At 38.7% G+C, this 26,572-nt stretch overlaps 1 protein-coding gene across 1 annotated transcript in view; it reads left to right on the top strand.

The window, feature by feature from the left end:
• Positions 1-26,572, top strand: part of IKZF3 (IKAROS family zinc finger 3) — a 74,600-nt gene that overhangs the window by 28,333 nt on the left and 19,695 nt on the right. Inside the window, exons 4-5 of the mRNA XM_006176341.2 lie at positions 23,237-23,497; positions 24,420-24,587. Coding sequence (XP_006176403.1) covers positions 23,237-23,497; positions 24,420-24,587 — 429 coding nt within the window. The remainder of the gene's footprint in view (positions 1-23,236; positions 23,498-24,419; positions 24,588-26,572) is intronic.

Here is a 26,572-nt window from a genome sequence, read left to right as displayed (position 1 = left end):
CTGCTTCATCTTGGTTGTTCTGCTTGGCATTTATAGAGGGAGTTGGACAGTCCTCCTTCTCAGCGTAGACAGACTTACGGTGGTTTTTATCCAGACCATCAGGCTGGCTATTCCCTCAGGAAAAACCTGCTGTATGTCTGTATCATGTATAACCAGCTGCGATCATTTCCTAGTGAGCTGTGGGTCCTGTATCAACCCAATCATGCCCTTCCACTCTGTAGCATTCAAAACTAAAGACCATGCCCCTAAATTCATCACTCTCACTATCCATTTTAGTGAAGGTTCTTCAGGAAGCTGACGATACTGAGTTACCAAATGAGACAACTCCTTCACACCATCCCCCTGGCTTCGGTAGTTTCTTGGTCTTGCCCTCCCCCTGCATGAACTACCTTCTTGATGACCAGAAGTCTTAGAGGTACTCTGCTGTTCCCACAGTAATTTTTCCCTTTGGGAAGCTCTGAGCCTGGTGTCTGAAGCACAGAGCAACTGAAATCTGAGCTTAGTCCATCATTAAGGCCTGACCCAGAACTCTCTTTTCATTTCATTTTAGCTATTGCAGATAACAGCAACCAAAGAATTGTACATTTCACTTTTTTCTTATTAGTTTGCATTTCCTTACATATCCAGTAAGTCAACTTCCCAAGAGTTGGATCCATCTCTGAATACCCTTGGTAATTTTAACTTTAGTAACTGATCACAGTGCAACTGCTGCTCCATAACATAGGTGACCATGTGGACAAGGATCAGAAATTCTTCATTCTCTGTTTTTTCTTCCAAACGACATGTTTCCATGAGCCAGGACTGTTCTAGCAAATCCCACTCCTGACACCTATTCTTTGATTTCCAACACCAACAACTGATTCTCCAGACACCAATTCACCATCAATACAACTCTGATACTAACTTCTAGAGTTAGTGCAGAACCAACCCACAGGTTAAGGGCTCAGTCCCACAAGACAGCCCTCACTTCAAACACCAGTTGGAAGTACCAGGTCCCCAGATTACCTGTACTTTTGTCCAACTTGACTACAAATTCAAGATTTCCCACAACCACCCCTCAGGTTAGATAATTTGCTAGAATGACACAGAACTTAAGAAAGCACATTACTTACTGTTACTGGTTTATTGTAAAGGATTCAACTGAGGAAAAGCCAAAGGGAAGAGGTGTGTAGGGCAAGGTATGGGCTGGGAGGGTGTGGAGTTTCCATGCCCTCTGTGGGGGCACCACCCTCCTAGCACCTTGATGTCCTCACCAGAAGCTCTCTGAATCTTAATGGTTCAAGAGTTTTTATAGAGCTTAGTATCCAGTCCTTCTTCCCCTTCCTGTTGGTGGGTTGGTGGGTGGGGCTGAAAGTTCCAACCCTCTAATCACTTGGTCTTTCTGGTGACCTGAGGCCATGTAGGGGCCCCACACTAAGTCACCTCAGTAGCATAAACTCAGGTGTGATAGAAAAGGGCTTGTTTTGATTAGCAAAAGACACACCTGCCACTCAGGAAATTTCAAGGGTTTTAGGAACTGTGTAAGGAATTGGGGACAAAGACTAAATATATTTTTGTATTTTACCACAGTTTGGAAAGTTCATAGAAGTAGAAAGAAAAAAGAAAAGCCCACTTCGGTCCTACCACCCAAATGTAGTCTGTATAGCACTGCGGCATACTTCCAGGCTTTTTTATTTTTTTATTTTTTGGTGAATTTCAAGCACTATATTTATATTAACATTACAGAAATTTATGCCAATATTTATATTGACAAATCTTATCACTATTGCTTTCTGAATATCACTCAGCTCTCATCTTACTGTCATTTCTTCTGAGAGATTTTCCTTGACAACCCAGTCTCTATTTTGACACAGTAGCCTATTTTGATTCTCTGCCTGCCACTTGCAACGGATAATTTTAGAGTTTTGTTTATTTGCTTATTGTGTCTCTCACTCCACCCTTCATGACCCAGAATCTTGAGCTTTCTTTTTCACTCTAGGTATTTGCTGACCTAGAATAGTACTTGGCCCATAGTAGATGTGCAAATATTATTTGTTAAGTTAAAAAAAAATTTCACATATCCCCCAACATTTTTTCCTTAAAGGAAGAAAAGAAAAAGACAAAAATCATTTCCCAGGATCTTCTCCTTTTGTCTTAGATTCTTAAGGGACCAAGAAATGGAGTTCTATGTCTAAAACTTCTGAGATTCAAATCACAGCTTCAACTAACATTCCAGCTCTGCCTAGCTATACATTACTTTGTACCAGTTCTTAACCACAGAGACTGAAAAATGCTGCCTGGCACAGGATGTGGTCATTTGTGCTGAGGAAAGGCATATGGTGTTCTACCAGCTTCATGCAACTTTTTGAAGGTGACATCCCTGGAGACACACTCAGAATGAGGCAGATGATAACTGTGCCTTTGGCTTGCACATTTCTGAGTTAGGTTTCTACATTCTGGTAGGTAACACCATGAAGTTTAGGTTTAAAATAATGATCCCTTTACAACTTTTGGTCTGGGAATTTATAATTTATGTTAGAATTTGCTCTGGGTTCTGAAGTAGCCTAAGAGTTTTATGTTTTTGGGTAGTCAGGGGGAAAAACAGATTAAATACTCAAATAGAGACAAGAAACCAAATAGTTCCACTCAACAATAAGAATTGAAAACAAATGTTGTAAAAAGCCATGTGGTGCAGCACATCCCTAGGAACCCACACAATAGGTTCCTGGCCTCTGTGTTTGGACCCTGCTTCAGAAGTGCTTCCAAGGGTCACCTTCAGCTGCTATGACATCTATGCCGTTTCTATCACCTTACCTCCAACTCCCTGTCCATAGATTAATGGTGTATCTGTGGGCTTCCTTAGTTGTTAGGGGTCTGGGAGTGTCATGGAGTTCGTGGTAGAGACTAGGAGATATAGCCAATCATTCTAAATAATTTGGGAAAGAGAAGAAACAGTTCTTTCCACTAAGCCTGACTTAGAAATGAATAGGCTAACTTTAGCATTGAAAGATTAATCCGTCATTTCATGATTAAGCACCAAACTGATTACTATACTGCAGTGTAATGTAAAGCTGGCATCTAATCTGGGTCATATACCTTTGGAAAGGTTTGGCCCCTGCTTTTTAAAAAGATATAATATGATCATTATATACAAATTATTTTATGATCATTATATACAAATTTATGCTAAATTATAAAATAATAGAATTGGAAAGTAGCGTTGCCTGGTAAAAGATATCTAATAATGTATCTTAATATATATTAAGGCACCTCTGCCATATTCAGCATAGAGAAGCATTAAGACTAGAGTTAGGATTATACTTTTAAAGGAAATTAGGGGAATTTAGCTATAATGTAATAATTATTATAAATAACTTTAAAGCCTGCTTTAGAGGATCCTAGTCTATTTAAGTTTAGTGGAAGCATCTTTCAATTGTCCTCTAAAAAGTTTTAGAAACTAAGACCAGACTTGGAATGTTTTAAATTCTGAATATAAAATAATCATGCTTATTTTAAAATGTCATGTGCATCTTTCTAATTTTCCAACTCTTAGAAATGTTATAAAAAATTAGAAACACTCATTTTATTTTTCTCTTGTGGAAAGACAGACTAAATTTGTAGGGGGGAAAGTCTTTACCCAACTAGAATTGTTGTTTGAGAAACAAAATATTTGGGAAAAAAACTTTTAAAAAGTGTAAAGGTTTAACTTAAATCTACTTGATTCCCTTACCATAGATATTTGATTTTTTAAAAAATGTATATTCTAGAAACCTAGTGCAGGAGCTGGCAGTTTTTTTTTCTGGAAAGGGCCATATAGTAAATACCTTAAGCTTTGTGGGCAATACCATCCTTGTTGCAGATTCTCAACTCTGCTGTTGTGGTGTAAATCAGCTGTAGCAGATACAGAAATGAATGTGCATGGCATTCAGTAACTTTATTGATAAAAACAGGCAGTGGGTCAGATGTGGCCTGCAAGCCATAGTTTGCTGACTCCTGGCCTAGTATATTTATTTATGTGATGACTTAAGAAAGCTTTTGGTCCTTGAAAAGAATAAGGTTCATGTAAACATATCAAAAGGACATCAATGGGGAGACTGACACTATTATTTTTAAAATTGGAAAAATGTACATCACTAACAGCTCTGTTTATCATACAGATATAGAGTGGGTATAGCTCTGTACTACAATTTATGTAAGTTAATTTGTTACAGATAAAACCATATGTGGGTTCACTGTTGTGTTACCACTTACTTGGTTCCTCCTTTCTTCCTGAAAATTTAAATCTGATAGACTAATGCACTGGAGATATTTACACCCACTGGTTTATTTCCTTTGTGAGGCCTTTTTGCACGGTCCCAGCTCCCCCAAATGTGGTCTTAGAACTGAGATTTTGGAATGTGTTTAATTAGTACTTATTTAAGCCTAAATATACTCTATCTGGAATTGTTGGTACATGACAAACTTTTACCCCATTACATTATAAACTTTTTGAAAAAAAGAACCCTGATAGCCCACATTTACATCTTTCTAAAAATACCTACTTAGGAAGTGATATAATCCACCGGGATTTTTGAAGAGGTTGGGAGTTCTTCTTGGTCACTGATTCCTGTCAACAGTTATTATTTCTCTTCTTAGTAGCAACCACCTCCAACTGTTGTCAGACTGATCTTGAGCAGTAGGAAATAACCCAGGGTTCCCCGGGTCTTTAGTTTTGTTTAGCATTGAATGAGTGCTGGGAGTATCATAAGCACTTCACTGAACACAAAGGATCTTGGGACTTTCCTTGTGGATCTAAAATGTCATTGAGATACTATAATGTTAAAAGCAGAAGTTAAAGCGAGATTCATAACATATCATGAGAGAGAACATCCCGATTGCTTGTATCTGGCCTGTGTTCACACCAACCACTAAAACATAAAGCCTCTGGACATCAGGGCTAGAGGTAAGATGTGTCTTAATGGCAGTGTGCCCAGGAATATAACTAGGTAGTGATGATATACGCAGTGGTGGAATGTCATCTCAGCAGGGCCCTGTGAAAAAGAAATGCAGCTCAAGGCAGAGTGACTGAGGTGGAACCTCACAGCTGTTTGTTTCAGTCCTTCTTCTTCTGAAATTGGATCCCCATCTCGGCCATTTCCCACTTAGAAGAGGGAAGGAAAGTTTCTGTCATTCGTATGTATGTTTTGAGGTTGTGATTCTCCACACATACGTTGATGGCATTACTTTTCCTCTTTGAATAATTAGGGAATATAAATTTGGCTATCAGTGGGGGAGGATATAGCTCATGTGGTAGAGCGCATGCTTAGCATGCATGAGGTCCGTGGGCTCAATCCCCAGTACTTCCATTAAAAATAAATAAATAAATAAACCGAATTACTTCCACCCCTCTCCAAAAGAAAAATATAAAAAGAAAAAAATTTTTTTTTGGCTGCCAGCTCCCTCATTTAACATGCTACTGGCCTCTGTTTTTCAGCATTCTCCTAATAACCACCATCTCTTTCTACTTACACTGGCGGTTTGTTCTGGAGCTGCTACTGGGCTAAAAGTGCACAGTATAGCTCAGCATCCAACAACATGAGCCATTTATCCTGCTTAAGTTGCACGTTTGCCCTTTGCATTAGTTTTTTAGGGCTTCTATAACAGATTACCACAAACTGGGTGCTTTAAGCAACAGAAATTAATTCTCTCACAGCTTTGGAGGCTGGAAATCCCAAATCAAGCACCACCATGCTCCCTCTGAAAGGCTCTCGAAAAGAATCCTTCCTTGTCTCTTTCTAGGTTCTGGTGGCTCCCAGCGATCCTGGGTATTCCTTGGCTTGTTCCTCAGCATAACTCTAATCTCTGCCTCCGTCATCACATGGCCTTCCTCCCTCTGTGTGTCTCTGTATGTCTTCTCCACTTATAAGGACACTAGTAATTGGGTTAAAAGCCCACCTTCATCAAGTGTGACCTCCTCTTAACTAATTACATCTACAAAGACCTGGTTTCCAAATAAAGCCACCTTCTGACGTTCCTGACAGACATGAACTTTGGGGATACACTCAGTGCACTCCACCCTTCATCTCTAAAATCTTTACAACCAAATATCAGATATACCTGGTACTCATTGTGAGATGGATTTCTTTTTAATTAGTTGTGCAGAGGTGATCAATCAGTGCATTTATTTAATTTATTCCTTTGTGTAAGAGTTAGGATCGTGCTTGATTCCATGAGGAAAGTTGGATTTGATAATTTTTTGAAAGGCCTTCAATTTTCTCTGTTGTGATACCTTGTGTGATGCTTAGGCCAAAGAACTTTAATTAGAAAGTTTGCTGAAAAAATAATTCTTCCTCCCTTAGGAGATAGAGCTCCTATCCTCAGTAGTTTTCCATGTCAGGGTCTCAATATCTTTTGAGGTGTACAGCTTTTTTTTTTTGCACTCATGAGAAATACAAACTATTCTGATGCTTCTGAAAGGGGGAGAAAAAAAAACCAAGCCACACTTGTGGTTTATGGATGCTAATTACTGCTACATTTAGATGTGTGAAGGAGGGGTCTATGGCTGGAGGGAGCTGGGAGAGACCGAGTCAGCCTCGCCTAGGCGCTCACTGAGGTTCCAGCGGTACTGCTCAGCACACGCAAGTACGTGTTTCAAAAGGAAGTGCCGTTTTTTATCAAAATATTACATCTCTCAAGCCCAGATCAAGACCTGTCGCTCATGGGATGCAGGGGTTATCTTACAAAATCAGCAGTGCTTTGCTGCAGAAGCTCACTCACAGGGGATTTCTGTAAGTGCTCACAATGGGCAGAGAGGCTTCACGGCTCATACTGTGTCAAACGGATAAGTTCTGCTGGTGATAAAACCCAGACACCTCTCCTTAACTCTTTTTGACAAAAAATACCCCTAGATTCGCTCTTTTTTTTTTTTTTTTCTTTTAACCAAGCTGTGTAGCAGATTGAACTAGGAAGATATTTGGCATCTGCAGAAAAGGAACGGACAGTTGTAACAGATGACAGAAAAGTAGGTCTGCCCACTGCCCTTCCTGGGTCCGCCGAGACTCTCTCCCCATCCTTTGGCTTTTCCTTAACTGCAGAGCAATAGTACTAGAGCCTCCTTGGAGTGGAACCAGGATGAGTGTGGAATAAAATGTGGATTCCAGTCCAGTTGGTCAGCAGTACGTGTGAAACGCCTGTTTGTGCCTGCCGACTCTCACTGCACCTGCTCTTGCCAAGTGAGTTCAGCTGCTCAGACTAAGTTTGGCTCCAGGCATGGTGACCCGGGCCATTGTGTACCCTGGTACAGTTTGGTAACCACATGAATGCATCCTGCTGAGGGGTAAGGGAGGCGTCCCAGCGGTGTGCCAGAGTCAGCTCAGAATGGCTTATTCAATTTTCAGTGAGCTGGCTGACTTTTCGTTGATAGTTTGAAGCGGGCCGTGGGCCATGGTATTTATACCACTGACATCAGCAAATGCTATGAATAAGCCCTCCCCCCACCGCTGTGAGTGGGTTCTTACGCATTTCCCAGCACAGCATTGGACTGAGGACTGAATGAAATCCTGTTCTGGCTCACTAGGTCATCGTTTTTCATAATTCGTCAGAGGGGCTTTTTTTTTTTTTGCACAGAGGAGAATAGTGTTAGAGATGAGAAGAGTCTGTGAGATGTCGCCACAGCATACTGGGCAGGATCCAGAAATTTTATCTTTAAAGTATGGGGGTCACATTTTGACAAAGTTGATGAAATATAGGAATTTCTTGGTAGATACTGTTACAAAAAGCACAAAGCAACAACAGTGAGGTTTAGACTAGACACAACTGACCTTACATGAAACTTTAAGTCTCGCATAATCGTAAGTCAGTTACTTCCTACCTAATCCCATAACATGTGAGTTTTAGCTTGCTCTGATCAGAGAAGGGCAGAAGAACCGACAGCTGGAGGCAATTCACACATCCTCTTATAATCAAATTGATGCATCTTACATAGTGGCAGGGCCTTACCGGACTTCACTGTCTCCCAGAGAGTGGATGATATGGCAAGGACAATCTTTTTTTTTTTTTTTTAAGGACAGTCTTATTTAGTCTTATTCTTCTTCTGTGCCAAAATTTGGGGTCTATTGTAAATGCTCAGGATTTTTCTGTTTTTCTTTCTGCCTTTCCATCTGACCATCCATTCATCCATTCATCCCCTGCAGTGCTCCCAGTGCACACTGAATAACTGTTGTTGATTAAATAAAGTGAAGAAGAGCATGTGGGCACCTTTGGGCATTGGAGCCTTTTTTTAGCGGTGTTCTTCAAACTGGGATATGGGGAGACTTTCCAAGGATTACACAGAAGTGGGTAATTTTAAGAGAATCAGTCGCCAGATCTTTACCTTCAGCATGTCCTCTTTTCTAAAACTGATCTCCCCTCGAAAGCCGCTGTCATTGAGACTTTTCTGCACATCTCTCATGCATCCCAAATCTTACTTCTTTGCATTAAAGGGTAAATATTTCCAGGATGCCAAACAAAGAGTCACTTAGATCATTTCTCTAATCAAGCTTTTCATAAATGCCTGCCCTCTCCATCCATCTCATTTAGAGATGCATTCTGACCAAATTTTACTTTTTATATTTAATAATTATTGATCAAGATCTATAACATACCTACATTGTTTTCATCAGTTGTATGCTAATAATTATAATGATAACTCAATCCTGAAGAATTTTTTTAACACATAGTACTTCATGGTAATCAAAATATATTTATTTATACATAGTTATTGTTGTTGAGATGTATGATACAATGAACAACAGAAGACTCAAGCATAGAAGAATAGTACGTAAGGATAAAATTCTACAGGGAAAGGGAAGGGGGAGGGCATAGCTCAGTGGTAGAGCACATGCCTAGCATGCAACAGGCCCTGGGTTCAGTCCCCAGTACCGCCATTAAATAAATGAATAAACAAACCTAATTTCCTCCCCCTACAAAAAAAAAAAAAAAAAAAAAAATCTATGGGAAAAGGGAAATGGAGAGAAGTTCAAGGAGAAAGTTCCTGATTTTTTTCAGAGCTTATTCATGTATTTTTAAATTTATGAGGGAGGAAATCAAATCACTAATATTTGTATTCCATTTGTACCCATTCAAAAGGGTGAAACATAATTTTTCAGAATTCTTTTGAGAGTACTTGAGCAAGAAATTTGAAAGCCAACCACTGTATGTAAAGTATATAAAGTGTATCATAAAGGAGCCTGAGCCTATTTAAAGGCCTAATACAAAGATTCTCAAGTTGATACCTCAAGGTTTGGGAAACCTCTCAAAACTATGTGAAATTTTGTGTTTATCGGTACGAGTACATTTTTCTAGGCACAGAGTAAAGTTCTCAGAGAGGTAGGTCCACAACCCAGAAAAGATGCAAAAGCCCTAATCAAAATGTATCAGGTCTTAGGGCTTCTTGAGTTTGCTTTTTTGTAACAGTTTCATATGTTATGGTCGTATGCTTCCAACACAGACACTTTTGGTTCCATTCTGTGGTATATAAAATAATATATACTAATTATGAAAAATCACGAGATAGGTACAATCCCCCTTTCTTCATCATCGACCTGAAACCTATCCTGGGGCAACCTTTTAATTTTATTCCTTGCTGGTTCAAAGGCCTTTCCTTTTTCTTAATTTTGATAGAGAATGTTGGAAATGCTTCATCCATAGAAAAATGCTGGACAGCAATTTGGAAAACTATTTTTAAAAGAATAGACATCATCTGCCCCTGACGATTCTGTTACGCGGTTTCTTCCAGCATTTAATACTCAGCAGTCTAGTAATAGGCTGATGTAGTATTCAGACTTAAAATTAGGAAAATTACATTTGGAAGTGACTGACAATGCCATAGTTTTAAAGCTTTAGATTTTAAAGTGTCACACACGGAGCAGGTGAATGAAGCTGTCAGAGCCAGGCCTAAAGGAGGACCCTGGTAATCCAGCCCTTGGTGTATAACCTTCAAACACCAATAAACAAGATTATCTGGATTTAACATGTGACCTTTTTCATTCTGACTGGTAGGTCCAGATGTTCTCTCGTTCAGCTGCCTGGTTGAAATCTGCTTTTTAACTGACTGCTGTTGGATCAAGATTTGAGGTTGCAGAAATGACAGTCTTGAGAAGCATATTCTGCATGAGTGATGCTGTCTAAACAGTAACATATGGAAATCCATAGTTTAATAATTAAAAATAATTTGTGACCTTACCCTTAATAGATTTGTTGGTTATGTCAACTGAACAAGTAAAAATGGGATCGCGGTAGATAATTTCACTATATTAGTCAGTCTGGTGGCATTAAAAACGTTGACGAGATTTGTTAGAACCAGCGTTTTCTGCACCTGCGTCTGCAGAAGAAGAAGTCCCAGCCATGCCTTTGTTACCCTTTGTTACTCCTCAAGGAAGTTCAGAGCAGCCTTAGAGAAGATAGGCAAGGCTCTTTTTCAGCCTCTCTTAAGTCAGTCTAGGCTTCTGGCCATGCTTGTCAACCACCAGAACTTGGACACAACTTAATATACCTTTATTACCTCTCTTCATTGCTTGGAACCCAGGACTACTTCTGGCATTTTTATATGAACTTGTTTCTTACTCACCATCAACTTGATTTTCCAGTTCTTGGCCTTCAAGTTGCACCAGTTCTCTGTTTTAGACTATATAAAAAGATGATTCTTTATTTTCTTCTTCTCTTGTGGGAGAACTAAACTCTCACATTTCCTGAGTGAACCCTCAGAGAGCTTCCCCAAGTGCTTCGCACCACCACTAACTTGCAGATCAGGGGCAGCTCTCACTAGTTAATTAGTAGCCATAGGCTAGTAAAGCACACTAGATGATTAATAGAATAGCAAGTGAGACATAAAAAGGTAGAAAAATACAAAATGTGGCAAAGAACTACTACAGTTAAAAAATCTGGATCTGTATGGATTTTAGTACAATTCAGAAAGAGAGCGCAAACCAGTAGTTACTTAGGTATTTCCTGAAGTGGGTAATAAAATAATTAAGTCCTATAGGAGATGTCCTATGAGGCCAACTGTTGTTTTAGCCTCTTTCCTACTGCTAAGTAGCAGATACAACTTGTGGTTTTTTTTAACACAACATTTATTAATTTCTTTGAAAATGAGTTGGCATGAAATGAATTGCATAGGAGCAAAAGGAGTTAAAGATACATATGAGGATTTGTCATATGAGGTTAATCATAGCTCAAAAGCTACACTTGCTATGATGCTTTTTGTCATAGTTGGTGAATGATTAGCTAAACTCTCCCCTCTTGAGACAGAGTCAGTATCATTGTAGCTGGCTATCAGTTGTTGTTGGTTTTTTTTTTTAAATCCTTATACTGTTCTTTTTTTAAAAAGGAGTTTCAGTGTGGTTATAATTTACATACCATTAATTGTCCATTTCAATGATATTTAGTAAATTTACAGGGTTGAGCACCTGACACTATGTTTTAGAACGTTTCTATCACCCTAAGAAAATTCCTAGTACCTGTTTGTAGTCAATCCCCATTCTTACTCCCAGCCCCAGGCAACCACTAATTTGATTTTTGTCTCTATAGACTTACCATTTCTACACATCTCATATAAAAAGAATAATACACTATGTGGTCTTTTGCTTCCGGCTTCTTTCACTTAGCATAATGTTTTTTTTTAAGTTTATCTATGTTGTTGAATGTATCAGTACTTTGTTTCTCTTTATTTCTGAATAGTATTCTATTATATTGATAAAGTACATTTTGTTTATCCATTCACCAATTGATGGACATTCTGATTGTCTCAATTTTTTGGCTTTTATGAATAATCCTGCTATGAGCATTTGTGTGTAAGTCTTTGTGTAGAAGTATGCTTTCATTCCTTTGGGATAGTTACCTAAGACTGAAATTGCTGGGTTGTATGATAAATGTATGTTTAATTTTATAAGAAACAGTCTATATTAATTATTGATTACAGTATAACAAATTATCCCAACCCTTAGCAACTTAAAACAATACAGATTTATTATCTCAGGAATACAGGCACAACTTATCTGGGTCCTCTGCTTCAGAATCTCTCATAGGCTATAATCAAGGTCACCAGATTGCAATGTCACCTGAAGGCTCGTGTAGGGAAGGGTCAGCTTCCCAATTCACTCATTTGCTTGCCAGGATTTAGTTCCTTGAAGGTTTTTTGGACTGAGGGCCTCATTTCCTCACTACAGGTTGGCTAGAAACTGCCTTCAGTTCCTTGCCATGTGGGCTGTCTAGCCTACTTTATCAGAGAAGCAGCTGAGAAGTACCAGAGAGAGAGGGAGAGAGAGAGAATGAGAACAAAATGGAAGTCACAGTTTTTTATAATATAATGACAGATGTGATTTCCCATCACTTTTGCCATGTTCTGTTAATTGGAAGCAAATCACCTAGTCCCAACCCACATGCAAAGGGAGATTACACAAGGATCTGAAAACTAGGAGTCAGGGATTATTGGGAACCATTTCAGAGAGCTGCCTACGATTCTGCCAGATTTTTTCCAAATGGCTGCACCACTTTTCATTCCCACCAGCAATGTGTTAGGGCTCTGTTTTCTCCACACACTCACCAAAGCTTGTATTCTCTGTCTGTCTGATGATAGCCATTCTGGTGGGTGTGAAGACATATCTCATCGTGGTTTTAATTTACACCTGTCTAATAACTAATGACGTTAGCATCTTTTCATTTGCCCATTGTTCATTCGTATGATTTCTTTGGTGAAATGTCAATTCAAATCTTTTTCACATTTTGTAATTGGGTTACTTGTCTTACTACTGAATTGCAAGATATTTTCACTTACGAATCATGTTTTGGTATCAAATCTAAGAAATTGATTCCAAGATCGTGAAGATATTATGTGTCAGCTGCTATGCTAGGCCTTTATATACATTATTTTGTCTAATTTAATTATGGTAACAACCCTATTAGGTGTAGATATTATCATCATTATACAAATAAGAAAATTCACAGAAGACAAGTGACTTGCTTAGAACACCCAGCTAGTTAGTACAGCGTGAACCTAGATTCTGTCTTACTCCAAAGTTCATGCTCTTTCATAAGAACTTTTTTTTTTAAAAGACATTCAGGTCTATCTTCAGTGGGCAAAATAAGAGTGAAATACGATATTGTCCCTTCCTTATAATTCTCAGTACCCATTCTGGTGCTGTTTTAATACTGTGACTAGAAACCTCTATTTGTGATCATTAGGAGTTGCCTTTGGAACTAGAAAAGGACATGCACTCCAGTTTGTTGGCTGGATTCCATCCTAGTTGTATTCTGCCAGGCAGTATTCCCTCTGCAGCTTCTGGTGGAGCGAGGATGCATCTTTGCTTGCAGCTTGGAAGTATGTCACTGGGCAGCTGTTAAGCAGTTATTCTTTACCCCCAGGGATGAGCATGTTCCGGCGACAAGATAGCTTATTCTCTCATGTGCTTTTAATGTTGTACGTTCACCTAGGATAAGTCGGCGCTGAGTTCCTTCTATTGTTTCTTAGTGCTCTATCCAGAGGGAAATGGAGGAAGAAAAGTCCACATAACATGTAGCAGATGGTAAATTTTATATTATTTTGTATATATTTTGTTTTTATTAATTTAATGCTTAAAAAGAGCAAGAATCTTCTAATTCTTAATCCTTATGCTTATTTCTTTCTCTTTCAAGAACCCTTTATACCCTTTGGGTCTGGTTGGTGTGTCTTAAGTTAAAAATACATTTTATTGTTTTCCTCGGCTATGGCCTAATAAGGCTACTTTTAGGCAAGATTACAATCTGCACGATTTGGGGGGAAACATCTTTAACCTTAATTTTGTACTAGAAGCAAAGAACAAATAGTTGGTTACTCTTTCCTTGCTTCTTGTCTTCTTTCTCTCCTTCCTCCTATTCATTTGGTAAGCATTCACTGAACTGTGTACCAAACAGCATGCTAAATGTTAAGGATGCTAGCGGGATAATATACAGACATTGACTCAAGGAGCCACTATGCAGAAGGGGAAACGGGGACTACGGTAGGAGGAGCAGCTTTGGAAAGGCAGTCTAGAAGAGAGAAACAACCAGCTAGGTTGCAACTTGTTGAATGTCAGACAAGCATAAGAACCCTGAGGTGACTGGAAGTATCTGTTGGGCTCAGCAGGGAGAAGTTGGCTGGAAATGCAGATTTGGGGGTCATCAGCAACAAAAAGTTGTGTCAGGAGAGTAAGTAAAGTGAAAAAAACAAAAAGTTCAAGAAACAAGCCCCTTGAGACTATTCACACCTAGAAGGCAGAGAAAGAGGAGTAAACATGGAAAATAAATGAGGTAGGAATAGAACCAGGAGTGAATAGAGTTCAGGGAAGAGGCTCCAGAAGCAGAAACAATTTTTTGAATGTTTCTAAGAATTATGTTTTAATATGTTTTACATTTTTTAATTGAATTCTGTTCAGAGAGAGAGTGATTAATTGTATACAAGGGAATTCTGAATGAAAGAAAGACTTGTCGGTAGCATTTTGTTCCAAAGTAACAGAGTAGGAGGGGCAGAAGCCAGACCACACCAGGCAAAGAAGTCACCTGGAGAACTGGTGACCACTGTGGCCCCTGGGGCTTGTGCTGAAGCACCGTGAGGAGAAACTCTGCATGCGGCAGCTCAGCTTCAGTCTGTTGCAAACGAGTTAGGGAGTGCTCCAGCACGCTGACTCGTTTAGTCTTTGGCGGGCCTTCTTACCATCATTGAATTGGTTCAGGCTGCCTAAGGAGTTCATTCATTCATCATTTATTCATTCGATACCTGTGGTAAGTGAGCCCTCTGAGAGGTACTATGGACACAAATATTTTGAAAACTTGGCCTCTGCCTTGAAGATACTTCTAGTCTAGATGGGAAATAAACGTGTTAATTGTCATGTAACACAACACATGCTATGTATACCAAGAACTACTTATGCTCTGGATATAGAAGACATTTTCAGTCCTTCCCTTACCCATGATCCTGTTGTGACAGTCAGAATGTTTTTAACTAATTTAACTGTATTTGGGTAACAATGAATTTTTTTAAGAATTATATTTTAATATGCTTTAAATTTTTTAATTGAGTTCTGTCAAAAGAAAGATAGAGTGAATAATCTATCCAATTTGAAATTATGAATGAAAAGAAAGGGAACTATTAATGAAAAGGAAGTTTTTTTCTTCTGGATTTATAAATGAAATGTCTACCAGGTACATACTTTAGTCTACCTCTAGTGTGATTAGGCAACATCTAAAACCTTAGCCTCTTTTTTTTAAATTGAAGTATAGTTGATTTACAATATTGTGTTTCAGGTTTGCAACAAGGTGATTCAGTTATATATGTGTGTGTATGTGTGTGTGTGTATGTATATATATTCTTTTTCAGATTCCTTTCCACTATAGGTTATTACAAGATATTGAATATAGTTCCCTGTGCTATATTGTAGGACCTTGTTGTTTATCTATTTTATATATAATAGTGTGTGTCTATTAATCCCAAACTCCTCATTTATCCCTCTCCTACCACTTCCCCTTTGGTAACCTTAAGTTTGTTTTTATGTCTGTGAGCCTGTTTCTGTTTTGTGAATAAGTTCATTTGTATCATCTTTTTAGATTCCACATGTAAGTGATATCATGTGATATTTGTCTTTCTCTGTCTGATTCATTTCACTTCGTATAATAATCTCTAGATCCATCCAACCTTAACTTTTTAAAATGTATTTTCAGTCATAATTTTTCAATGGATAGCAGTTACTTCTCAGAAATATAAATATAAAATAGTACACAGGCTAAATAATCAATAGAAAAAGTGCGTAGTTATCAGGGATAGAAATGAAAAAATACAATTGTGTACTTTTTTATAGTTAAGAAGGCACTTCTGTGCATCATGTTTTTCAATCCTCACAACAACTCAAGATAAAAGACTTCACCTGGCCTCAAGAAAGCTGAAGAGCTTGGCCCAACTGAGCAGCTGGACCCTTACCCACTGCTGATGTGCAGTATACTCCTGTTGTTAAAAGTAATAAGTCTTCTCTCATTCTAAAAGGGAAGCAAATAATAGCACTGAAATTATTAAGCAAAATTATTTTTACTATTATGGCAATGAACGAGCTATTTGATAGTCAGATAATAAGGCAAAGATTAATGTCATTAGTAAAACTGAGGATGGTTCCTTTGCAACTGAGAATTTCTTCCTGTTTTCACACTAACGCTCTTGAATTTGAAGTGACATGATTTACTAATTACCAGTTTAGCTTCTTTAAGGACAATTTAAAAGTCTGATAAGAATGTGTTCTATTTTATTATCCAAACTGCTACCTCTTTTTTTGTTGCTATTGAGATAATGATGTTTTATCTCTTATTAGTCTGATTCACCTTTTTCAGTTTTTTCCTAATTTTAAAATAGGTGTTTTAAACATTGCTAGATGTCTGTCACTTTAGAATCTAAAAGAAGAGAAAAATGAAAACATAATGGACACTATAAATCAATGAAGAAAAGTTTTATTTTCATTGATGCTTTATGATTTTACTGGTTAGCAAAAACAAAAACTTCTTATCCTTTAGTTTTCAAAATAACATTAGTTCTTCTCCTCCTCATTTTATACATAAAAATGTAAATTAGGAAATGAAAATGACCCGTAATTTCAGTGTTCTTGTTCATAATACAAAGAAGCCATTGTGGGAAAGGAGTGGAGACATTAATTTTATAAGGAGAACTGTTCTAGTTAATCTGTTTGTACTATACTGAGTGATAGCAGCAAACTCTGTAGGCTAAATACCTACAATCCATATATCTCCCATTTTGCTCTTTAGTGCTTCAAGCTTCTAAATCCTATTAACAGCTGTCAAAACCTGGTAAACTATTTAGATGCTTTCACAATTTGTTTAATTGGATAGTTAGAAAATGGCACGCTAGAAAAGCCCACTCCCCCTTTCTTTTAGCCTGGCTGAACATCTGTAGCATTAGGGCCTCATTATCTCTGAATTGGCATAGCAAATCAGTGGCATCATTAAAATGCCACATTAAGATGATTAAGCTTCTTTGTTATCCAGTTGACTTTTGCATGTGCTGAGGATTTCATGGTTATGACCCCCAATCCTTGTAAAACACTTAAACAACATCACCCTTTTGTGTACTTCCCTGTCTAACAGCCCCTATCTCGTTTTGTCCCTTCTCACAATATCTCTGGCAAACTTGAGGCTATTACTCCAAACTTTGTCCTTCTTTGAGTTGGATCCTGAGATCTCATAGTTCAGAGTGGAAATTCAGAACCTGTTTTTTTACACTGGAAAACTCATACTAACAACATGCCATCGAAGACACCCAAGTTGCCTGCTCTGTTTCCCATCTTTGATAGGTTCTTCTCCCCAACTGAGCATTTTATGTGCCTGTAAAAACAAACTGAGGCACAGTTGGCTGAGACTGCTATTGCCCCTGAAGGATTTAGATGTTGGATCCTTTCCAAGACCCATTGTTTTTGCAGTGTCTCAGGTGAAACCAAAAATGTCTACTCTGGAGTGCAAGCCTTTCATGTGATAACCATCACCCCAGGAAATGAAACCATGTGCATCAGCCCCAGTGAGCCAAGCCTTTGTTCTCTTCAGCCTACAAAATTCTCTCTGGGGTGTGTGTGTGTGTGTGTGTGTCATCTTCCTAAGAGGCCTCCAGAACATAGACAAAGATGGAGCAATTGTACCCCAGAGTAGCTCCTTTAGAAAGAAGTTCAGCTTAATCTAATTTTCTATGGGTTAGATTCAATTTAGACATCTTTTCCCCCCTCTGGGAATGTTTAGCAATTACCTTTATCAGCAGTTTGTGGTTTGGTATGTTCTTTTTTCCACAAGCTCAATTATAAAAAAATTTACTCAGGAAGCCTTTAACATTTTTTGATTATAAAATATATCATACATACAAAGAGGCAAATATAATTACATGCATAGTTTAAAGCATAAAAACAAAACAAGCATCCATGGACCCACCACCTGGCTTGAGAAATAAAATATTGCTAGTGCCTGAGAAGATTCTTGACAGTCTTTTAAGTGGCAATTTAAGTCACGTGTCTAAGAAACTTGATACATATAATAAGAGGCTGGAATTTACAAAACTAAATAAAATGGGAGGTTGTTCACATTACAAAAGGTCTGCTCACTTTACAAAACACTTCAGGATACTGTGGGGCCACTCCTCAAGTATATTCAAGTATTTCTTGCCAGTCTTTAAATTTTCTGCCTTTGTTAACTGTTCGGGTGTTGGCAGCCACTGACAACTGCAAATCAGTGGAAAATGACGAGAAACATCTCTGAATGTGTAGTGTAAATCTGTGGAACAATATTATTGGTTTTACCTGTAGTGTTTTACAAACACAGAAGCAGGAGAATTTTTTTTTTTTTTTATCAAGAAAGACTTCATGGAAGAAATGGCATTTAAACAGCATCTGGAAGTTTGAATAGGATGTTGATGTAGGGAAGAGCATTTTAGGTAAAGGGAAGGTTAGAGAAGAGGCTTGGAAAACCGCAGCTGGTAAGATTGCTGCTGTGTTTCTCAAACGTTAATGTGTGTAAGAATCCTTGAGGATGTGTTAAAATGGAAAACCTGATCCAGTAGGTCTGGGGTGAGACCTGGGAGTCTGTATTCCTAACAAGCTCTCTGGGGATGCTGGAACTGCAGATCCAAGGACCTCACTTTAAGTAGCAAGGTTCTAGTCTAGGGAGAAGGATGATTCAAGGAGACAAGTGAAAAATGAGATGATTAGATCAGCTTGGGGCAGGTTCTGGACAGGCCCTTGAATGTCTCACTAACAAATTTGAACTTCACTCTGTAAACAAAATGAAATCATTGTAAGTTTCTGAACAAAGGTTTTAGTGCTACCAGATGATTAATCTGGCAATAAGATATAATCTAAAATAGAGGCTGCTTACACCATGGACCAGTTAGGAGGCTAACGGAGGGGTATATTCATGTATCAACTGTTTACTGTATATGTACATTATGCAGAGCACTGTGTCAGACTCTCAAATAGTGGTTCTCAAACTCCACCGTGCATAAGATTTACCTAGAGAGTGTGTTTTTTAATGCATGTTTCCAGTCGCCACACCCAGATTAGTAGACCTATGATGGGACCCCAGAATTTTCTATTTAAAACCCCCACAACCTATGGTCTTACAGATACAGGTCAAGCAATGTCATAGGGATTACTGAGTCTATAAAAACAAAAACAAAAAACCAGACCTGTGTAGCTTCTGATCTCAGCTTACATGTCCATATGGGAGATGAGGTAAGTTTACAAATAACTCAGAAAAGGAAGGAACGAATTATTTTATAGCTACAGAGATCAGGGAGGGCATAGTAGGGGAAAATGGCGTATTAGTTTGGCCTTAAAAGATGTGTAGGATTTTGATCTGTAGCAATGTTGGGGAAAGACTTTTTAAGCAGTGGAAATAATAAAAGGAAGGTGATACTTAGAAGTTGCTTAGTTAGGTTAGAGACATCTGAGTATTCAGCATCAGCATTACAAAGATAGGTTGGGAGTCAGATATTGAAAGGCCTTTAAAACTCTTTCTTTCTGAGTTTGGGCTTTATTTTGTTGGCAGCAGATAGAATTGACGAATTTGGACAGAGTCACGAAATGACCAGGGCTCTAGTTTAGGAAGAACCATCTGGTGGAAGCGTATAGAATGAACTGGAAAGGAGAGGCAGAGGGGGCTGGGAGAGCAATGTGGAGGCTACTGCAGGAGTGAGGAGGGCAATCAGGGTCTGAGATTTAGGGTGATGGGCGTGCAAAACAGTGGGGAGGAGAAGAAGATTGGAGAGATGGTACAATGGGTGATTAAATGTGGGGCACAAGCAAGAGGAAGGAAAGATGATGCTCAAGATTCTAGCCTGCATAACTGTGATGATACCTAGGAGGCCTTTGGGATCAGAGAACTGAAGAAAAGGGGAAGATTATACCTGGAGATCTGTATCTGGGGATTAATCATATAAATTGCTAGCTGAAGCCTTAAGAGTGGATGAAATTGCCATAGGGGAGGTGGTGCAGAGGGAAGAAAAAAGAGGGTTGAGGACAGTATTTAGGAGGCAGAGGGAGGAAAAGGAGCTAGAAAAAGAAGCAATTAGAAGGGTGAGGAAACAAGGCACAGTTTCACCGAAGAAGTAGGAATATAGTGGAACAACAAGCGGTGGTCAGCAGTGTTGAGGGCTACAGAGAAGTTGGGGAGAATGAACACAAAAGGCTGCTGGATTTAGGAATCAGGAGATTATCGATGATCTTCAGAGGAGCAGTGAATCAGCATTAGAATTGGAGGCAGAAGCCAGATCACAGGGAATTTGACATCAGTTTTGAGACCGTAGAGACAGTAAGCATAGATTACTTTTGTATTATATCTATCAGAAAGAAATGTTGAGAGAGGATGAGTTTAGTTATGAGGGGCTGAGAGGCTAAAGGAAATTGCAAAGGGAATAGAAAAGAGGAGTTGTCATTGGAGAGCCTGCAGACATAGACTCTATTGGTCTTGGAGACTGATGTGATGTAGAGATTGGAAGAAAAGGATTCCAGTTTCAAGACTTGGAGGCTGGAAGAAGGAAGATGTCATATGTAACTAGAAAGAAGTAATACATTAGAAGCAAGTTTGGGTTCAAAGATGACAAGTTTGACTTTAGACATGTTTATTATTATTTTCAAGGATACTAAGTAGAATGCCCCGCCCCTTTCCTCTGCTCCAGGAAATCTTCCTCCCAAGGGATGGAATGAATCTCTTCGTTGGACAGACTAGTGTCTCTCCTGGTAGTTTTGGTGGACTATATTTGGAGGCTGGGTGCTAAGCCCAATAATCTCTCAGGAATCCCTTTCATATCTTAGATACGAATCTATTCTAACATTCAACTCTGTTTAGCTTCACATGGTAAACCATTAAGAAATTGCTGGTCCCCAGTAACCATGCAGAGATGCCATCCGGGTCTTTTATCTAAAACTAGTGAGACTCCAAGGGCAAAACAATAACTATAGCCGGAGCTCTTTTGGTCCAAAGTCCAAGGGACTTCCTTGATGCCCTGTCCATGTGACTCTTACATGTTCCCTTAGGGCCCTGGGTCTCGATGTCTTCCTTATTCTACAGCTAAGTCCTAACGGGAAAAAGCCAAGAATTTCTTTTGAGCCAGGTCAGTGTCATATTGAGTTCTAGGTCAAGCCCATGAAGCCAAAATCCTGAGGGAAGGAGCAACCCTCTTACGTCTTGCATTTTCAGGAAGACTTGAAATATTGATCTTACTAGTTTTCATTTGTCACTGACCGCAGAATGGCCTGAGTCTGTTCATATTAACATTTTATAGCCAAAATGAAAAGGATCCTTTTCTGCTGGCCCTTTCTATGTGCTGTTTTTGGTTTTCAGTAGCTGAAGTTTTCCGTTGAGGTTCTTTTAAACGCCTACATGCAAACTGAAGAGCACTCAAGCTTTGGTGGGATATCACCCACAGCTGGAGTGATGAAGGAAGGGAGGAGGGTACCAGCCTCAGGTGCATCCTTCTCTTTAAAAAAAAATTAAAAAAAAAAAAACCGCTTAAGCAAATTCCATCTGACAGCAGGCAAAATGTGTCCAGAGAAAGAAGGGAATGCAACTCTTTCCATGTAGGAAATGGCTATCAATTCATATAGAACCTAGACGCATAGGATGGGCAAATTTGGACACATGCTGGATATCTCCTACAGCCCTGCGTCTCTTCTAATCAAAGAGTGAAAGGTTGTGAACCATGAACCGTGGTAAGAAGCACTGGAACAGCGTTGCAGCAGTGGCTCCTCTGTTGGTGGTTAGACCCTGTCTTGCTCTATTAAGCAAACACAGTTAATATAGATGAAAGGTAACCCTGATAGAAGTGAAAATTGAAACTTGAGTTGAAGGTAGCAAGCCAGGCACAGCTGCAGTCGTACTTCCTCCTATGTGGCAACAGGAGCTGCATTTACTGGTGTTGTTTGGAAGGGATGTCGTTTTTTTAAAATATCTTTGCTTCAGCGTGTTTTGGTTTTTAACGTCTACACCACTGATGAAGGAGTGTGGAATATGTCAGTAAGGAGCCATGTAGGCTTTGCATGTCCAAAGGTGAGGGCAAATCCAAGTTCAGTGTTCTAATCACATATTTGCTATTAACTGACTGTGTAACCCTTGGACAACTCACCAAAAACATCTCCATTCCCGGGTTTCCTTATCTGAAAAACAAGAAGGTTGGATTAGATGATCTCTAAATTCCCTTCCAGCCTTGAAATTGATTTGTGGTTCCTCACGGAGCATTACAGTTTCCAGTTTCTAAGAATGAATTTTTCAAGTTGTAAACATTTATGCAGCATGTTTTGTATATGAAAAATCTCTTTTAAATGTTTATTATTATTACGTCAGGCAAATATTTGGGTTGTCTTAGTGTCAGTACATAAATTTTCCTTCTTTATTTCTTACGTTCTTCGGCTTCAAAGAGTGTTGCAACTCTTTTTAAGACAGTGCCTGATCAGCCAACACACTTGGGCCAGCCCCTCCTCTCCTATCCTGTCCTACAACTCTAGCCCTCCCTAACTGGGCTGTAGGTGGTCCATTTACCTGTGTCAATGAAAGGGACTCCTGAGAAGGTTATGTTAGAGGATGACTTCTCCTTTTATCTTTCTCAACAGTATTTCACTAGCACTGCCGGCTTCCTCTATGTTCAGTGTTGTCTCTTTATCAGTTCCAAGAGAGATAGAGAGATAAAACTCATTTTAGCAGTTCATATACATGGAAGAGGGGAGAGGCAATGCAAGGCTAAAAATCAGAAGGAAAAAAAAACATATTAACTATTCAACTCTCAATCTTAGTGGCTTCAGTTGGATGCATTTGAAGGATTAAAACAGTATTATCTTCTTGAAACCAAAGATCACATCAGCTTGCCTTTTAACTGCAGCCACCGAGAAAGGTAGTAGATCTGAGAACCTTTCTTCTCCCCCAGCACTGGAGAAGAATTGCTCAAAATGTGTTTTTCATAGTTGCTTTGAGCAGTCATAGCTAAAATCTGTTATCTCGAATTTTCTGGATGGACTAAAATGCTGTCATCTGTGTGTGTGTGTGTGTGTGTGTGTGTGTGTGTGTGTGTTCTCCCCAGACTGTGGCTCTGAATTCAGATAATGAGTGATCTTCCTAATGGTGTTTTCTTGCCTGGTAGATGTACAATATTATGTTAGCTTCACTTGGTATTTAATTATCAGCTGTGGGTCTCTGCTCTCTGAGCTGCTTTGATAGCTCCAAATACAATCATTGTTCATTTCTTGCATTTTCCTCCCTGCAGATGATTCAATGAAAGTGAAAGATGAATACAGTGAAAGGGAGGAGAATGTTTTAAAGCCAGAGCCCATGGGAAATGCAGAAGAGCCTGAAATTCCTTACAGCTATTCAAGAGAATATGATGAATATGAAAACATTAAGTTGGAGAGACATGTTGTCTCATATGATAGTAGCAGGCCAACCAGTGGCAAGATGAACTGCGATGTGTGTGGATTGTCCTGCATTAGCTTCAATGTCTTAATGGTTCATAAGCGGAGCCATACTGGTAAATAGTCTCCTTTATCCATTCTTCCGTAAACTGTCCTAATGCAGCCACATGAGAAGTGAAGTGGTGGAATTTAGGGCTTACTTTTGATTATTCTTGCTTTTTGCTTTAATTCTGTTGCATCTCTCCTTCTCTGCATTTCCATTACCCAGTGATTTGTAGCCCTCCTTCACCATGCATGTGGCAAACATATTGCAAATGCTGTGAATAAAGGAAGACTGTAGAGAGCACGGTGTTCTAGGTCAGCCAAATATTTTTCTTCAGTTAATAAGTAGGAGTTGAATTGTGTGATACACTTCTTAAGCATCTTCCATATATTTTTGCATAACTTTTAAAAAAGCAGATCTCCTTATTGTCTTGGGTTCAAATTTGGCAGATGAAAGGATGTAGTTTTTATTGACAGTTCAAAAAATTTATTTTCGGACAACAAAAAAGCAGTCTACAGAAATGCATACAAACACAACAGTCCCACTGAGCCAAATAGACTCCATCTAACATCGGATCTAAAGACTTTAAAAGGCATTTCTGGCCCTCTATACCTTATGAGAACTTGGGTCTGTGACTCTTTTTACAGATTGAGATTATATTCAAGAGGAATGCTAAGTAATGTAAAAACAAATCTAGAAAGCTCTTCTAAAGCTACTCTTGTTTTTGGGGGTTTTTTTTTGTTTGTTTGTTTGTTTTGCTTTGATCCAAGACAAGGTGATACCTTAAGTAGCCTTGCTAGGTGAGTGCTTTTTCCCTTCTAGAGGGAAGATTCCATAAGTAAGTCTTATGCTTGCCTTGAAATGCAGCTCCCATCTGATCCCAATAAGAACAGAAACTATCTGAAAAAATGAGCTTTTGCCATAGGCATCTAATCTGTGCATATGCTTCGCCACTTGCTGGGTGATCAGAAATCTCCTTTTTGTCCTTTTTAAAGGTGAACGCCCATTCCAGTGTAATCAGTGTGGGGCATCTTTTACTCAGAAAGGTAACCTCCTCCGCCACATTAAACTGCACACAGGGGAAAAACCTTTTAAGTGTCACCTCTGCAACTACGCATGCCAGAGAAGAGATGCACTCACAGGTCATCTTAGGACACATTCTGGTAAGTGAGAGCAATGAGCATTCCATATCTAGTAAATGTGTGTTCCTCAGTGCCCATGGCGGAAACTAGAAAGAGTTAAGTATGGAGGTTTTAATCTGTCATTCCTGTTCTGAAGGGTTACAACAGCAGAGACCTCTAGGGCTAATTACACTTCCATTAAGGCATTAATTGCTCTCCGTCTGGCTCAATGGGGATGATCATCAACCTACCATCTTGGCTCCCCTAGAGAACAACACAGTCAGACAGGAAAAGCCTGCCCTATAAAAACGCCTTTTTAATTTTTGCAAAAAAATGAGAGCCATCAGTATTTTTTATGGTAACTTTATTAAAAGATTGTTTCCCTAAAAATACACACACTACTTTTCAATCAAAAGTCTGGATAAAGCAGAGGATGTACAGTTTGTAAGTTATGTAAAACCATAAACTGGGTATAAATTATTGTTGGGGGTTAGTTTTGGCCATTCTGGGCTAAATTTCTTTTTTTTAAATTGAAATGTAATTGACAGTATAACATTGTATTCATTTTAGGTGTATTTGAACTAAATTTCTTAAAGCCAAGTTTGTGTTTGATCAGCCTATTTCTTTTTAATCTCTAAAAGATGAGCAGCAGTAAGAATTCACAAAAAGCTGTGTTCTGTCTTGATGTTTTCACTCCTTATTTTAACCACGGAAGATCATTTTTTTTTCAACATTTAGAATTTCCCTCCTAGAAAAATAAAACTGAGTTTATTTTCAAATTTGGGACCTCATGTTCTTGATGTTATCTGACAGAATTTTAAATGAAGAAAAAAAAAAGGTTGTTTTTATGTCGATCCACATACCGCTTTGACTAAAACCCAGCCCTAAATCTGCAAGTGGTCACAATTTAGAGACTAGGGGTTAAACAAGTCAGCCCCCACGAAACCCACCATGAGAAATCCTAAATGGCAAAAGAAGGGTTTCTGTTACAGCTCATTGTTCAAAGAGTAGTGAATTAAGACTGAGTTTAGTCCAAAAAATTAAAATAGTTCTCTTCAGCTGCTTTTTCCAAGTTAAGATCCAACAAAAAGTAGTCATTTTAAAGATGGATTCTAGAAGACCCCAATTTATGCAGAAACTTAACAGTTTTAGCCCTAGCAAACCTGCATTTATTTTAATTTGGGATTCCATAAGGACCTTTTAGTGCTTTAAGTCCCAAAGACGCTGTTTAAACAGAGCAAGAGGATGAGAAAATAAAAAATCTCAGTCCCTAAAACTCTGAAAAATTCATAGGGTACATTTCATCAGCAGATCAGAAAGGCCAGCCCTATACACAGAGTTGAAGTTATTACTCACACATTTAAAAACAATGACACATTTGGAGGAGATAGGAGGATAAAGGTGGCCTGAATTGTATGGATGAACTTTTGAGGAAGCCTTTGCTTTATCTTAGAAATTGTGATGAAGTCATTTTTGCAATTCCTTCTATTTCTGTTATTCAAAAATATCCTCACTTGATTAGCTCAGTTGTTATTGATTTAGCCCAGAATTTGCTATAGCCCAATGTGGGCAAGGACAAGCCACATTAATCGAAATATGACAATGCTCTAAGAAGGCCGAGGAGGGAAGGGTATAGGTCAAGTGGTAGAGTGCATGCTTAGCATGCAGGAGGTCCTGGGTTCAATCCCCAGTACCTCTTCTAAACATAAATAAATAAACCTAATTACCCACCCCCCAAAAAGAAAAAAAACTAACAAATAGGCTGAATGGCTAACTCCCATGAACTGTAGCATTCTTTACTTACAGCAGAAGGGATCTCTTCCTATTTCATTCTTAAACCACAGTAACCTCCTTGAAAAATAAAAAAGTCCCCTTTTTACTTTTTTCCTGAAGAAACAAAATTGGATCTGGAGCCAAAACATTGTGCTCAATAATAGTCATCAAATCCAAATCCTTTAATTTGTGAAAGGACCCTATCCTTTCAAAGAATCCTCTAATATAAATAATTGTAGACTGTACCTTATTTC

This window comes from Camelus ferus, chromosome 16 (assembly GCF_009834535.1).
Source record: "Camelus ferus isolate YT-003-E chromosome 16, BCGSAC_Cfer_1.0, whole genome shotgun sequence".
Taxonomy (NCBI): Eukaryota; Metazoa; Chordata; class Mammalia; order Artiodactyla; family Camelidae; genus Camelus; species Camelus ferus.
This window is presented reverse-complemented; position numbering and strand designations above follow the sequence as displayed.